This window comes from Mytilus trossulus, chromosome 13 (assembly GCF_036588685.1).
Source record: "Mytilus trossulus isolate FHL-02 chromosome 13, PNRI_Mtr1.1.1.hap1, whole genome shotgun sequence".
NCBI lineage: Eukaryota > Metazoa > Mollusca > Bivalvia > Mytilida > Mytilidae > Mytilus > Mytilus trossulus.
In genome coordinates, this window is record NC_086385.1 from 36,132,125 (window position 1) to 36,149,056 (window position 16,932).

Consider the following 16,932-nt stretch of genomic DNA (forward strand, 5'->3'; position numbering starts at 1 on the left):
AGACATAAATGTTTTAAAAACAGGGTGTAAATAGACATGTATTTTTCTCTTAAATGTATCAAGTAGGCAGACATATGGTGGTAATTGATAGTTTTAATCAAATTAAGTATTTGAATCATTGAAAGGTGTGTGCTTTAAGGTAAAAGTGGGTCATTAGCGAAAAATGACTAATTTAACATGACTTGTATAACGTTAGTTGGACATGACTTAAATGTAAAGTAAACACATTTCTGGCTGAGGTCAATGAACTGTAGTATTTTTTGTCCCCGTATTTTTAGAAATGACAATAAATTGGCTTATAATGTCTGCTGATTTCTGTTAGGGCTCTTGAATCAGCTTGGGAAACGGAATTAAAAACAGAATGTTGTCTCCTATATTTAAGCAATAGCCTTTCTTTTAAATATGAAATAACCCATCTTGGTTGAGCTCCTACCAATAATTTATTAGCTTTTGTGTATTTGTACACTTTTGTTTAAACTTTATTTTATTGAGCAAAATAATTTAAATAGCCTAGCTAAACTTGTTTAAGAATAAGGAGAAGTTGCGATATTGTGAATTAGATAACTCTCAACCAGAGAGCATTCATAAATTTGACCTCATATTCTTTCAAAATATTGTGTATCTAAGTCTGACACGAAAACACGAAATTTGCTTTTCTATTACCGAAAATTTCATTTCCTGTTTGCATCTGAAATCGGTAAATTATATTAATAAACAACAATGTGCTTATTTATCATTAATTACTTTGAGGAACTTGAGGTAAATATTTGTCAAAATTTGTCGTGTCATTACATCTGAATATAGCTAATGTCGTAATATACAGTCTCGTCTGTCTATCAATACATCAAGATATTGAATATTTAATAGTTTTAAGGCCGTGCCAAGAATTCAGATATTTTAGAACTTAAAATCTTTGAAATTTTTACATTCTATGGAAGTATTACGTATGGAATTTAAATTTTGAAATGAGATGATTTTGCACTTTTTGAAAATGCACTTTAAAATCAATTGCTGTTAATCCCCTTTTTTGACGTTTACTAAATCTTTGACTTCTTTTGATGCAACACCTTGCAAGTCATAAAAGCATTTGAAGATTAAATACTTTAATCGACTTTTCTGAAGACTTAGGGAATTTAAATCTATAAAGTGCAACCTTTGATATTGTTTGTCTTCAATATTTTCTGAAAACCTGAGTGGGCCAGTGGTCTAATTTAAAAAAGATGTGGTATGATTGCCAATATCTCAGACAACTCTTCACAAGAGAACAAATGACACAGAAATTAACAATTATAGGTTACAGTACAACGTCTTACAACGAGCAAAGCCCATAATTCAACAGATATAAAGTGTCCGTTAAATATCATTAATGCATCGCAAACAGTTCACTGAAGAGGGATTTATAACATGTTAAACAAGGCAGACAAATAAAACCATTCTTTCAGCTTTTTTCCCCCATAGTAATAAATTTGTTCCAGTTTCCTGTTTACAGGACTGTGAGGTTGTTTAAGTTCACTTTTTACCCTTGTTAACGATTTAAGTATGTGCCAGACATCAAATTCCTTACCGCCTAGAGTTATTGCCCTTGGACTTGTACTTCATTTATTATTTTGTTTGGCCTAGGGAAAGATACATATATTAACCCCTGTAGAACATGTCACATAAACAGTTCTGTAAAGAATTCATTGCTAATTGAAGTCTGCTTGGAGTTTAGTGATAAAAAAGCAGACATTTAGTTTAATCATATTTTTTGTTAAAAAACGGTTCCCAAAATGGGTGGTGGATTTGAATTAAATTTTACATGTGAGTAGAACATATTGTTTTTAATCATCTGTCATTTTTATGTATTTTGTCAACATGTGTTGTCATTTTGATTGCATATTTTAAAGTTTTACATGACTACGTAAATGAAGAGATTTTTGTCTGATGATGATTTGGTATATTTTACATTTGCTCGCATCAATCATTAATTAGATGATGCAGGTTCTGTAAACAATATTTTATCATTAATTAAAATTTTATCATACGCAATATCAATTCACATTATAAGTGCTATTGTTAATCTGTCTCCACGTTGGTTTGGTTGTTTGAATTCAGAGTTGCTGTCCCTACTGTCTAGATACATGTAGTCTATACCTGGTATCATTATTATAATCCAAAAGTTTTGCAGAAAGAACACATTTTTTAAAGTTTAAATGTTCCCCATAGAAAAACAGATTATTTATCTGTATCTCATGTATTTTGTTTTGTAGAAATCTCAAAATTGATAAATTTAGTTGAGTACCCGGTAATTGAAATGAATGTATCTGTACATGTATTGATACAGCTTCAGAATCTATTTATATTTATGCATTTTGCTTATGAGTTTAAGAAAGAAGACTTTATATATTTAGTCTATATTATTATTGTTATTGCTTTATAATTTGTTATTATGTTTACAGATATTATTTATATTGTTAATTGAAAATTTATTAAAAATGATAATAAAGATGTCAGATTTCATGAAGCTTTTAATTTATATACATCACTGTCACACGAGAAGTAAACAAATGACATTAATTTGATAATTACAGAAGTTTTTGCAAGTTATGATGAGGAAGACTCACAAAAATCAGCAAAAGTACAAGGACTTTCATTTTAAATCATCAAATAATTGAAATAAAAAAATTGAATCTAAAACTTTAATGTTAGATAAGGAGATGTGGTTACTATTGCCAATTAGATTACTGTAAATTCAGAAATTAATGCGAGGTTTTTATTATTGTAAAAAATTTTGTAAACGCAATAATTAAAACTCGCATTTTGAAATATTTTATATGAATTTAACAGGATTTTTCTCAAAATCGTAAAAATTAAAATCGCATTTAAGTCTAAAATGACAAAATGGCAATAATAAATGCACGCAATAATTTCTAAATTTACAGTACTATCAATTGGATGCAAGTAGCTATAAGTCACCATTCAACAACCTTTAGCAATGAGCAAACTTGTTACACCATGGCCATCTAGTCAGCTACAAATGGTCCTGACCTGAAAAATGAGAAACATTTCAATGTAGGAAACCAGCAGCCTACAAAATACATGTATATAAAAAAGAAGATGTGGTATGATTGCCAATGAGACAACTATCCACAAAAGACCAAAATGGCACAAACATTAACAACTATAGGTCACCGTACGGCCTTCAACACATTCACCACCTTAAAAAGAAGTGATTTCATAAATGGTAGAGTACCATATCCATATATATGTACGAAGGGAATACCAAAAAGAAGAGATAAATTTTGTATTTCAATTTAAGATTAATAAGCACACAAGTAGCTAAGGGAGTTGAGAAATTTTTTTTTCTCCCAATATTTATAAGCATTTTATCTGTTACTCCAAGGTGCATATCTGTTACTCCAAGGTGCATAATCAACTTAAAAATATAAAAATCTCTTACAAAAATGGGAGGTAACTCTATGTAAAACATGATTTCAATCAGCAACATCCGACAAAATTCTGAAAGAAAAGTGTCAAATTTGACAAGTTTGATCGAGTTATAGCATGTAATTTCCGGTGTAAATTAAAGCCTTATTTACATTTAACTTGCAGTTTTAGTTTATTTAACCATGTAATATTTATGATTGATTTTATTTATTTGTAGCAAAATTAGTTGTTTTACATATATACTTGTTTATCATACTTTTTTTTGTACTTTTTCGTGTGAATGCATTATTATCATATAATATTTAAAATATTTAGAGAAAATTGGTATATCAAGGCTTACCACAAGGTTTTAAAAGCCAAAAACATGGACAACTTTTATCAACTCTTTGGTTGCAATAATGACCTATATTGGACCTTTCATAAAGTGATAATACTCTATACTTTTACAATTTAACTATATTTTATTTCTGCCATTAAAATTGTTAACAATTAATCTTTTTGTAACAGTTATTAACAAATCAACAGCTTCTGTTAGTGACAGCCCCTCGCCCTTTTTGTACTTTTCAAAAATAAGGACGTTTTTTTAAAATTTGAAAAACACTTCAGGAAAACTGTATGCTATGAGTGTCTTTTGACTTGACATAAATTTAGGTATGACTTTTAGTTTTTATATTTAGGTATGACTTTTAGTTTTTATATTTAGGTATGACTTTTAGTTTTTATATTTAGGTATGACTTTTAGTTTTTATAAACCTCATAAGGAAAAAGAAAATGTGGTATAATAGATTGCAAATGACACAAGTTGACGTAGAATGTGGAAAGTCATAGATTTCAGAAATATAAAAAAAAAATCCATCAAGAAACCTACACGCTGGATTGTCAAATATTTTAAAATGACATGGCTTACCCTTTGTAGGTGCGTTTGTCTAAAAACATGCTGCCTTGATATAACCTAGAGAGCTGAAAATGTGACATTATACACCAACAATCAATTAATCAAATAATATTTCTTACTTCAGTTGCACCTATTTATAGAATTACCTTAAGTAAAGTCTGTTTTGTTTTATACTGTGAATTCATTATTATTTTTTGTATACAAATTTTCATAGATTTTGTGAAAACATTTAGTAAACAATGAATTTTTAATGAAATTCAAATTTTCTTAAGGGTTTACATGGGCTTTTGTAAACCCTGAGATTACATATCCATGAAAAGACAATGAAAATTGGTACTTACAAAAGTAAACGAATTCACAGTATACAATAACCATAGTTTATTTTATGTTTTAATAATTTTAATATAAGTGTGTGTTTAGTTTGCTTTAATTTTTAGTTTAGCTTTGTTTTTTGTTTTGTTTTGGCAGGTAATCCTAACTATGGTAACATGCTTAATTCAGTTATGCATGGCATGAAGTTTCTTAACCTTTTATCAAGTGCAAAAAATTTAAATAATCTTGGCGAAAAACCAGAAGAACATCCAAGTATATTGCAAAATCCTAAAAATAGGGAGTTTCTAGCCCAACAGGGATTTTATGACCGACACAAAAAAAAATCTAGGTCAGAATCGGAAGCTAAAGCGAACAAATTAAGTCGAACTCAGTCTCTGGATGCTTCTGAAAAAAGGAAAAAATTTCAAGCCACAAAATCTCGAAATTATTCTTCGCTTCAAAATGTTCCTGAGCAAGATGAAGTATTTGACCCTCAGAAATCTGGTGCTGGAAATTATTACTCATTTGGTACCAGTGTGGGTACGGGAAGATCATCTAGTATTGATAATTATCGTCCAAGCATGACATCCATTGAAACTTCAACAGATTCATTTGATAGTGGTGATTCACCTGGATACACTGGTCGTAATGGAAGTTCAAGGTCAGAACCTTATCTCATCCAATCGGAACAAATGAACATTGCCGATTCAGGTATCTGGAATACTGAAGATTCTCAAAGAAGTGTGGATGAGGAGTACTTGTCCGAATTTACTCGGGATTCTGCAATTCAACGAAAATCTCAAGTTGAACGTATGATGAGTGAGGACTGTTATAATGTTGGTGACGATACAGATATTTTACAATCACCGCCATTTAGTCGAACAGGAAGTCTTGAAAGCACATTGACAGCAAGTGGTATTCACAAACTTGAAACAAAATCTTCGACTTTAAAAGGACATGAATCTTTTGATGATGATGTGGACATTTATTCAGAATCTTACTTGCCCGATAAAAAAAATTCTATAGAGAATGGCACAGACTATGCAGATAGTATTCAAAGACAATTAATTGAAGCGGAAAGTATTAAAGAAAAATGCAGTCCTAATACCTCTATGTCAAAGCCTGAATCAGCATCAGGTTGGAAAATGTTTCAAAGACGTTATGGTGTAGAAATGCAAATCAATGTACCGGGTGTAAAGAACAAGGCTGATATGGCCAACAACAACTATGATTTCTGTAGGAAATCGGAGAATGAGGTACGTGTAAATTAGTATAAAAATTAACGAAAAAAAACAATTTACAAATTTTCTGCATCAGAAGCTCTTTCTAGATTTAAGTTGTAGGTGTATTCATCAGGAACGGTCAAAACCAAACATTTGTAACCTTGGATGTATGAATATGTTGAATCATTAAGAGATATTTCACCTAAATGGAATTCCCAATAGCCCAATTTATCTTAGGGTGTTGAAACCTTAATAAAGTTTCTTTGAGTAATCAAATGGGAAGTTTAGAAAAAGAAATCTTAGTAACCAATGGAACATACAATTTTTCGAGTTGTCTGCTTGAATAAGTTTTCAAGAAAAAGCAGTGTTCAAAAAAGCAAGTTCAGAGAAATTTTTTTAAGCAAGAAATCATGAGTTTGTTCATTTTCAAAGTTGTTATTATAGAGTTATGAGACTTTTTAAAGGTCAAGGTAAAAAAGTAGAAAAAAAAAATCCATTTATTTCACAATATCTTTAAGATTTTTTTAATCCAAAATGAAATTTCTTTAAACTATTTTTTTTAATCAATAGTATCTTTAATACATACAATTTTGTCCACTCTGATTTTTGCCTGATTTTTGAAGGGAGAATAGGTTACAAGGGCGCAATTATTTGTCTACATTTTACTGCCCAGTTTTTTACCCCAAGATGGTACTCAGAATAAAATCCTATACGGCTTCTGATTGGTTGATACAGGATTGGAATTACATTTAATCGAAAGCTTATCCAATTAGGTTTAAAAATTGCTGAAAATCATATTCACATTGTACGAAGTAGAGAAAATAGCTTCAATTTCTGGTCGCCATAGCCATTAAAAATATGCCCTTTTCATTAAGCGAAAAAAGTAGACGATTTTTTTCAACTGCATTTTTAGTCAATTTGAGCTGCATGACCCTATATTTTTTTGTTGTTGTAATGCTGTACTGGCATTTCTAGTAACAGGAACTGCCACCAGTTTTTCCCTAGTTTGTCTAGTCTTCGAGAAAAAAAATATGGAACACTAGTGGTACCCTATGGAAAATGCATTACGAATAATTGCGTTCTTGTAACCAATAGTACTCAGTCATTCTTGGTGCAGCTGTATATATTGCAAGTAAACTGATGCTGAGTGGAAGGATATTTAACATTTGTAATGAGTAAAAATATTAAAGTGTGTAAATGTTTCATGTTTACCACTACATGTAACAATTACTTGTACAAAGGAAACACTTAAAAACAAGTCAGATATCTCCCTTCCTCAACATCAAAATGGGGCCATCTCAAAAATATTTGGATAGAAATAATAAACGAAAAATGGCTGAATTTTTCTTAATAGGAATAGATACAAATATTGTGAATTTTGTCTAGATTCAGATTTTTTAGAACCTTTTTTTGATTATTTTAAATGAATAAAAAAAGTATCTGCTGAAGTTAAATCAGCTTTGAAATTTCCCCTTGCTTTCATACCTACCAGTATGGCCGACAGTCACAGATTTTTTATTGTTAAAGATGACCAGTTCTTGAATGTTATGGTGAGTGTGTGGAAAATATCTGCATGATTTTTTGCATATCTGAATTGTTTTTAGCAATTTTATTTTAATTTTAGAAGTTTGAACTTACATGACTATTAGTAGATTGTAATCTTTAGTGAGATTTGTAAAACAATTAGACATTTCTTCCGAACTGTCCCTGAACTGTCCTGGATTTAACCCATGACCTCTAACAATTGAGGTAAAGGGTTATGCTCTCAAATTTTTCAGTAATACTTTGGGATTTAAAATCATGCCCTTTTGCTACATTTGGTTTTCGCTTCTAGTATCAATATATTATATTATAGTAATAAGGATATCTTCTAGTTTGATTTTAAACCTGTGTTTAAAGTTCACCATATGAAGATCACCTCCCAATGTAGGCAAACAATCTTAAATTTGCGCTTTCCTGAGTTTCCTAATCAGCAAACAGCCTTTACGATACGAAAATTGGTAAAAGGTGCCAAACTTTAATATACATGTAATTATAACGTCTTTTTGTAAATTTTTCATTTCTTGCCAAGGTTTTAAAAATTTGTTTTTCAATTTAGTTTAGATTATCCCTATTGTATCTTTTACCTCTTTTAGTTTTTCATTCCTTATGTAAAATTTTAATTGATTTTGAATATATTGTATATTTTACATTTATACATGTATTTTTTTCAATCTCTTTAGATTCCTGTAGATGGAATACAGACTGACAAACCTGGTAAGATACTTTTATATTTTATATTAGCAAGCAAAATACACTGAATCTATTTATTATACAGATATTTCAAAGATTTCTCTATCCCCCGCAATATAGCCTTTTTGTGCTAATGCGGCGCAAAGCAACCAACAATCAATCAATCAAAGATTTCTCTTTTCACAATTAATTAAAATTACAAATAATTAACACCTACTGTATTCTACAGTTAGAATTAAAAAAAATAGTTGAGGAATTATCTCCCTTCTTTAAAACAAAAAGTTACTAATAATGAATTATCTCCCTTCTTAGAAAAAAAAAGGATAACGAATTAACTCCCTTGTTATAAAAAATATGGTAATGGTTAATGAATTATCTCCCTTGTTCCTAGGAAGACTTGAGATATTATCATCAATTAAAAACTCTTTAAATGAGATACATGTTACATTTTTTTGTGTATAAAACTAAAACATCAATTTAGATCAGGAACAGCTTGACAACAAAATAATTGTTATGATAATAGTTCAAATAATGGTAATTTTGAAATGAGATATTTGTATATTAATACAAATTGTTCATATTTAGTTAAAATTTATGCCATATTGAGATAGACAAGATGAATTGGTTGCTGAAATATATATATAAAAAGCTACACAATGCTCCAAGTCTATTGATCTTCAGCTATCTGCCTTTGCTGAATTTTTAACAATTTTATCTGTATATATAAATTTCCTCTAATAAAGGAGTACATCATATGACGATTGAACAGTTATTAGATCTTTCAGATACCTTCTTCCGGGTGTTGTCGAAAAATTATAGGATTAAAAAAATGCTACTTGATATATTTTAGCTAGATACTTTATCAATGACCAGATTTATTTTAATTCATCTTATAAAAAAAGGGGAGGTAACTTTGATTTTTTTAGTGCTAAGAAATAAAATTAATTCTGAAATGGTTGAAGAAGTGAAAAAAAGAAATAACTCTTTATTGATTGATTGATTCAAGGAATTATATATTAGTTTGATAATCCTTGATTATTTCTTTATGTCATAATTTGCTTTTAGTGTATTTTTTTTTAACAAGGGGGTCGTCTTTGACTTTATGGAATATAAACAAGAAAAAATATTTTTAACAAACTGTCAGAGCATTATTGAAAATAAGCAAATTACCTATGATTTGACAGCAGGTGTTTTACATATTGAATATGACACCTGATATCATTGTTAATGTATGTATTGTACAAAAGTTATTGATACTGCATTGTACTCAATTAACCATGACAAATTAATTGACCCAGAAATTCACAACCAAAAGTGACAAACTTTGTCACCTAATAATTATAACAATTGTGTAAGGTTTTCAGAGAGAAAAAAAATAGGAAATTAGGCAGCTGCAGTTAACCTATTTAATAGGAAAGCAATCAGTCATGCAAATTAACATAACCAGCCAACCATGGTAAAATCCACTCACCTGTAACCTCAAAAATACACTACATTTCCATTGACCAAAATCAAACTGTTATCATCAAAGGATATTGTTTTTATGCTGTTGTTAATGGGAAGAAGCTTTTACTATCTAAAATGTGATGGCATGTGATTTTCCTATTATATCAAACTCATTTGAGTTCTCTGAACAATTGGGTGAAAGTTGGGGTGCAATTATCAACCATTTTGGTAAGATTTATTGATATTTTTTCTGATGTTCTTCCAACATGCCAGGAAATACAAGTTGACCTCAATTTTGAGATATTTAAGAAGCTGGTTCCTATAATTCAAAGAGCACCAGTTCTTTAATTTTAACTTCATATTTTGCATATTGTATTTCCAGGCTTAGGAGTAATTGGTAAAAAAGAAAGTGTCCAGTCTGATAGTAGTGGATTTGCTGAAGCAGAACATGTGATGCCAGAACCTGTTGTCATACAAAAGGTATATTAAAATCTTCTATAATTAGCTCATAGCAGGTGGGTTTGACTCTTATCTTTGATTGGCCGTTTCAGAATCTAATGCATTTTGGGTAATATTTTCAAATATGTACACCAAAAGGTCGTGATTGTTTGAAAACGTCCAAAACAATGGATATTCAACCAATGTCGTGACGTTATTTTCATTTTGGGGTATGAACAATAAAATTACCCATCGCCCTTTAGATTCTGAAAGGGCCAATTGACTAGGATTGCCCGTTTATCTGCGGAAGGTGGATTGGCATGTTAACTTCTTCTCTTTAATCAGTAAAACTGACTGCCACCATATGCCCAACATTACTGTGCTGAAACAAAGTGGCTTTTAACACCAAAGAATGAATCAGTGGATGAAATATAGCAGTAAGCACTTACCAGATATTAAAACGCATAATATTTTACTTCAGTTTACATATATAATTACATATGATTTGTCTTAGCTAAACATCACATATAAAGTCTTTTTCATGCACCTGATATGGTGAACATTTTTATATTTGTTTTAAATTTCACAGTTACTGTATAAATCTTGTTGAAATTGATATATTTAAAGCTCTTTTTTGACAGAAGAAACCTTAACCCAATAAAATATTGATATTTGTAATCTTTAATTCCTAATTGTATTATCTTTTAAAGGAAAGAGTGTTAGAATATCAATACTTACAACAAGTTCCAAGAAATTAAAGACAATTAAATATTCTTGTTTTCGTACAGGTATCAAGTCTTGGTAGTAGTACAGAAAGCGATCAGACATTCAAAAGTAGCATAACTATTTTACCTAACAAATCAAGTGCACCCAAAATGAGTGTTACATCTCCTGATGGAACACAAAACATTTCATTGGATATATCAGGATCTGAGAGTTTTTCAAGTTCATCCAAAGTTGATATTGCTGTTGGAACTGACGATTTTAGTGAATATTTGCATGCACCGAATATTTGTTATCATTTACATGAACGAGATGGAGATGATTCGGGGACTTATTCCGAAAATAATAAATCTGTTGTACTGACGATTGAACTACCTAAAAAATGGGTCAACTCAAATCCAAATAAAAAAATTGGCAAACCTAGAGTTATCTCCCATCTGTATAAAGAAATAGGTCATCCAACACGTAGTCAAAGTTTAGATACAACTGATTCAGAGGCAAATGATGAGGTTGTAGTTATGCGTCGTCACCATGGACAATCAAATTTCCCATTAGAAAGGGCTGCATCAGACAGTCATGTGCCATCAGACTATCCACTAAGGTCATCCACACCTCATGGAGGTCATTCTAGAAGTATCAGAGATTCAATTATGTTTGCAGAGTCAGGTGGTGGTATGCCGACTGACTTTCCGATGCAATTATTATCTACTCCACATGGGCATTCAAGAAGTATACGAGATTCCATTTATTTGGCGGAAACTAAGCAGACATTTTTTCCGAATCAACTTCCTCCTCGCAGTACATCTCCTACAAGTCTTTCAGCTTTTAGTGCTTTTGGCTCATTGCCAAGACGGACAGGTTCCAACAGAGAACATTTAGAAAGTGATAGTAACCTTAATTTATCAAGTGTTTCACTTGTTTCTCAAACAGATAGTGTTTCTAGTACATCCAGTGGTAGTTTAGAATATTACAAACTTATGAAGCTTGTCAATCAACCAGTGTCTTTCAAGGTTAGTTTATTATCTCCCTTTAAAGGGCATGTTTGAAGTGTAAAATTGATAAAGCTTGTCATTTAGTATTTTGCAAGTTCTGTAGATTATCTGCCTTTTTTTGTCCGACAACTTGAGCTAAAAATTTCCAGGAAATATCTACATCATGAGTCATCTGCCTTTGCTATTATATCCCCACTGTAGGAGTTGGGCTAAATTGCAATCACCGTATCTGTCCGTCTGTCAAACAAATATTTTCATCACACTTTTGTAAGGTACTGCTGAACAGAATATTTGGTCAGCAGCTAAATTGCAAAAAGTTGGATATGCTGTTTCAATATTTTCAAAATACTTTGAATTATGAGTTGGTTTGCTAATTGGGAACACACATTCATTCTTGTTTTCTTAATGATTTTCTGATCACACAACATAAATAGATGAAAACCATTTTATATAGGTGGTTTATATATAGATTAAAAAATCTTTCTGACAATCAATTCTTTTCAAACTTGTAACTAACTACCAACAGTGATTTACACATGCACATACTACTTTAATTTTAAATCCATCTTGAAGAATGTATACCTATAATCTACTGCACATCTATATAATGCTGATTTAGCAAGTATAATGCACTTGGACTTTGAACTATATCATGTAGATATATAAGCAAATTAAATGCAGGTCTAAGTGAATGTCAAGCCTTTTATAATACAAATATATTACATACATGTATTTGATTTAAAAAAGCACTTACACAATACAATATCGGTAGTCATGATAAGAGCAACAAAATATATTTCAAGCAGGTTGAATGGATTTTAAATAAAACCCGAAAAAAACAACAATAAGAAATTTCATGCACTCGCTGTCATGACTGTGTTCTATAAGTATATATCACTTTCAATATTTTGGGATAAAAAATATATATTTCATTGAATAACACAGTAATTCCAAATGAAGTACAAAAGCATAGAAAGAAAAAGGTATACTGTATAAACTTAAATTTTATATTTAGTAATGTATCTGTTCCTCTATTATTTCAGACCGACTCAAAGGGTCGGAAAGGTAACATCAGATTTGTACCAAAGTTTAGTGTAAAGGAATGGACACAACTTCAAAAGCATCAGGTAAGAAGATGTTTATCGATGGGATTTTTGTTTTTACAGCAATCGATGAAATTTTAAGTTCTTGACCCAGCTCAAATAAAACACCCAAACAGCAAGCTATAATTTTGGCACCAAAAATAACTAGTGCAAAACCATCCAAACAGCAAAACCAACAGTCTATTCTATAAAAAAAACCACCTTATATACCACAACAACAATCGACAACTACTGAACATCAGATTTCAGCATTATTTATCTCAAGTGTTATTTCCTATTCAGATTCTAATGGTCAGATATTTCAAAATGTTGTTTATGACACTAAAGAAAATCAAATGAGGAATAATATTTACAAATGGCATAGAATTTTAGGAATGAAATCTTCTCAAATTTTACTCTGGATTTATTATTATTACATGTATACCCCCGCTTTAAAAAAAGGGGGGGGGTATACTGTTCTACCTCTGTCTGTCCTTCTGTCAGTCCATTAATCAGTCCGTCCGTCCCATTAATATTTTTCGTCGCATTTTTCTCAGGAACTACAATACAAGGATTTCTGAAATTTGGTTTCTTGGTTTATCTAAGTCAGCTATACTGTGTGATGCGTTTTCAGATTCATCACTAGACAACTTCCTGTTTACCGAACACTTGCATATTTTTACACTATTAATATTATCCACTTGCGGCCGGGGTATCATCAGTGAGCAGTAGCTCGCAGTTTCACTTGTTATTCATAGGATACCAACTTTTGTGGAGTCACTGGTTAACAACATATTTAATTATTCAACAAAGTACACATTTTCTACATGCTTAAATGAAAATGTATTATAAATTCAGCTGTATTTGTATATATTATTTTAGCAATTAAAAGAAGAAACCAAACTTGCTCAGCATACCTTACAAAGATATAAAGCTGAATTAAATATGATGGAATCTCAGTTCCTCGTCAAGACACAACTTGTAAAAGATGATCTCTCATACAGTGATAGGTAAGACTGAGTGTTGTTAGTGTCCAGTGGCAAATATTTCAACCCATAAATTAAATTAAGTGGCCTCTTGAAGCTGTGTCCTATTCTTTGATGTATAAAAAAATGGGATTGTCACTGGCATTTATTGAGTAGGGGCAGATATTTTGCATTGAATTAAGTCACATTCATGCTTGTAGTATAAACAATAGTTTGTGATTATTAAACCAAGAGCAATAATACTTTGGTAAAAATGATGTTCATACAGATACTCTCAAAAATTGAATACATAAATCAGTGATATTGCATTGTTATTTTTGTAATCCAAACATATATCCTTGTGTCTGAATTCGTAAATAGCTAGACAATCAAGCTTTATTTCCTTATTTTATATTCCTGATTTATTTTATTTCCTATTACAGGGAAGATGTCCAAGAGTTACAGTATTTATTTGGAGAATTACGTAAGGAAATGTTATTGACAGAAGAAACATTAGCCAATAGATTGGATGGTATCAACATGGGCAATGATAACTATAATCCTATGTTAGCCCTGGATGTTATCAGGAAGGTAAGGAGGCCATCTTGGATTGTAAATTGTTGTGACCAGAGATTTAAATTTTTCTTAAGATCAAGCACATTCTTGTTGACCAAGGAACTGTTTTATTTATTTACTTATAGGACCATTAAGTTAGTAAACTTAACATAGAAAACAGTCATTTGTCCTATCGAAGGTCTGTGGTTTTCTCCAGGAATTCTGGTTTCCTCCGCCAATAAAAACTGGCCTCTACTAAAAAGCCCAAAAGGGGCGCTTTAAAGTGGCGTTAAAACACCAACAATCAATCAATCAATCATAGAAAACAGAAGAAAGGAAAAGGAGGAAGAAATATCCACTTTGGAGCTATATACCTGGGGTTGAAGTCATAAAACTTTGTTCAGTGCTCGAAACAAGAAATCCAGCATTTTAGATAGGTTCATTTTGGAGTATGAGTATATAAAACAGACTCAAAAGTTTTATGACTTCGAGGCCGGGACTGTTCAGAAAGGGAACTATTTGAGGTCTGAAACTGCATAGGTTATCTGGGTTGTGCAAGATTTTCACTGGTTATAAAGGTAAATGCACAAATACTAAACTTTATTCTACTTTTGATAGATGACTGAACTTTTACGAGAACAGTCTTATCAACAACAGATGGTTACAGAAAAGGATGAGGAAACCATGGAAACAACCCACAGCGCCACCTGGCGGTCTAGTGGATCACAGCGTTTATCTGAGGCCAAACAAAGAGGCTCAATCTCTGACTTAGATTCTGAACATAGTTTTAGCAGTAGTTTATCTGAGGTTAGTATGCATGGCCCATTGAATAAATGGTAGTTAATTTGTGATTCGTTTTATATTACACGTAAAGCAAAGTTGATTTGCACAAAATCTGTGGCAGTTACCAACAAACCCAGAATTTGGATGTAAAGATAAAATGCAAGGTTTTAAGTTTATAAAGAAAGATTGCAAACAATCGTCAAATGCAAAAGTATTCTTGATGCATCATTTAATCCCTAGAATTATCAAAATTGAATACCTAGAGGCAGTATAATCTTAAAAATTATATTAATTTGTGAAAGGGAAATAACTCAAAAAAATCTATTTGAAAAATAATAGTTGAAATATGAATTTATATATGCTATATGCCTTAATAATATCAAATATTTATTATTGAAATGCAGAGGATTAGAGTAGGAATGCAATGGTGCTTTTCAGGTTAAAAGTTCTAAAAATATTCCAAGCACTGATTGTTCAAGAAAGAAAAAATATTAATCTTAAGTGCACATTTTATTTATGCTGCTCAATTTTATGAACAAATTTTGAATTGAGAACAAAACATGTTCAAAAGTTTCCCCAGCTACAGAAATTAAGCAAAGTTTATGCAGCACATTGTGTGTGCATTTTACCCATTTTCTATGTCAGTGAAATAAATGTTTTTTCCATAGAACGTTTATGAAAACAAACCAACAATTATTTTTGTAAACAAATAGATTGGGTAAAACCAGAAACTTATTGAACAAATAAATTAGTGTAGTACTAAGCAGACAATTTAGTGTTACATATTGTTTATTAATAAATAAAACAAATTGTTATGTTTATTTGTGTATTTTCAGTTGAAAGAAACAATTTTAACTGAAGTACGACAAGAATTACATGACAATACCCAGTGGTTACATAAAGAATTACAGGTGAGGAGAAATATTGTGCTATTTCAATCACCCCCAATTTTAAGGGATCACTCTAAAAGAACACTACCTTAGTATATATATATGTATATAATTAGGTCTTATATGTTTAAGGGGAAGTAATCAAATTTACTTACTTTGAAATTTGCAATTTTCAGTAAATTATATTAAACATATTATTTGAATTGTGGATGGGAGGCACTCAAATTGATTGAATATGGGTGGTTGCATTTTCCTTAGAGTTTTGCAACCTCAATGTATTTTAAAAAAAAAGCACCTTTGTTTTGATATTAAGGAACTACATTTGTCCATTGAAAATTTGAAAAAAGGAGGGTTTCTTTGCAATATTTAATTTTTTTAAAGAATGAGTAGGTTATGCTTTCACTGACCATCTTTTTGATACTTTAAAATTAAAATTTGTATATAATATTTTGCAGAAGAAAGAGAGAGAACTGAATGCATTAAAGATGGAACTAATGTCAACCAATATAAAATCTGGAACCACCAGGAAAAAACATTTCTATGAGAGTGATGTATGAGCAAGGCCTCACTAACCCAAAGTAGGTCATTTTGGTACCAGTGACTGGAACCTAGGGCTAGACTGGTTGCTGATTTTAAAGCCATTATGAGAAAGGAACCAGTATATGCTTCTTGATGCAGAAGAGAATGAAAAGATTGACCAATGAATGAAGTTTAATTGAAGTGATTATACATTTGATTAAGAAAAACGATCACAATGTCTCAAATTTTTTCACAACAGTTTTATTTGTATGTCTTATATATATATTATTCTTTATGATTTTTCCAAAGTACTAAAATTGTAATTATAGAAATATGAGCTTTACAACTTTTAATATTACACATACAATTTTGAAATTTAGCAATAATGTATAATTTCATGATATTGTAATTTTGTCAATTTTTTTTATATTCAGCTATATTTTTACCATTT

The 16,932-nt window shown here is 30.7% G+C and overlaps 1 protein-coding gene across 1 annotated transcript in view; it reads left to right on the top strand.

Moving 5' to 3' along the window:
• LOC134694328 (uncharacterized) overlaps positions 1–16,932 on the top strand; it is a 70,637-nt gene extending 53,705 nt beyond the window's left edge. The window contains exons 8-17 of the mRNA XM_063555332.1: positions 4,790–5,889; positions 8,079–8,112; positions 9,917–10,014; positions 10,761–11,705; positions 12,731–12,814; positions 13,652–13,779; positions 14,178–14,325; positions 14,908–15,096; positions 15,909–15,983; positions 16,418–16,932. Of these exons, the coding sequence (XP_063411402.1) occupies positions 4,790–5,889; positions 8,079–8,112; positions 9,917–10,014; positions 10,761–11,705; positions 12,731–12,814; positions 13,652–13,779; positions 14,178–14,325; positions 14,908–15,096; positions 15,909–15,983; positions 16,418–16,519 (2,903 nt within the window). The 3' untranslated portion in view covers positions 16,520–16,932. The remainder of the gene's footprint in view (positions 1–4,789; positions 5,890–8,078; positions 8,113–9,916; positions 10,015–10,760; positions 11,706–12,730; positions 12,815–13,651; positions 13,780–14,177; positions 14,326–14,907; positions 15,097–15,908; positions 15,984–16,417) is intronic.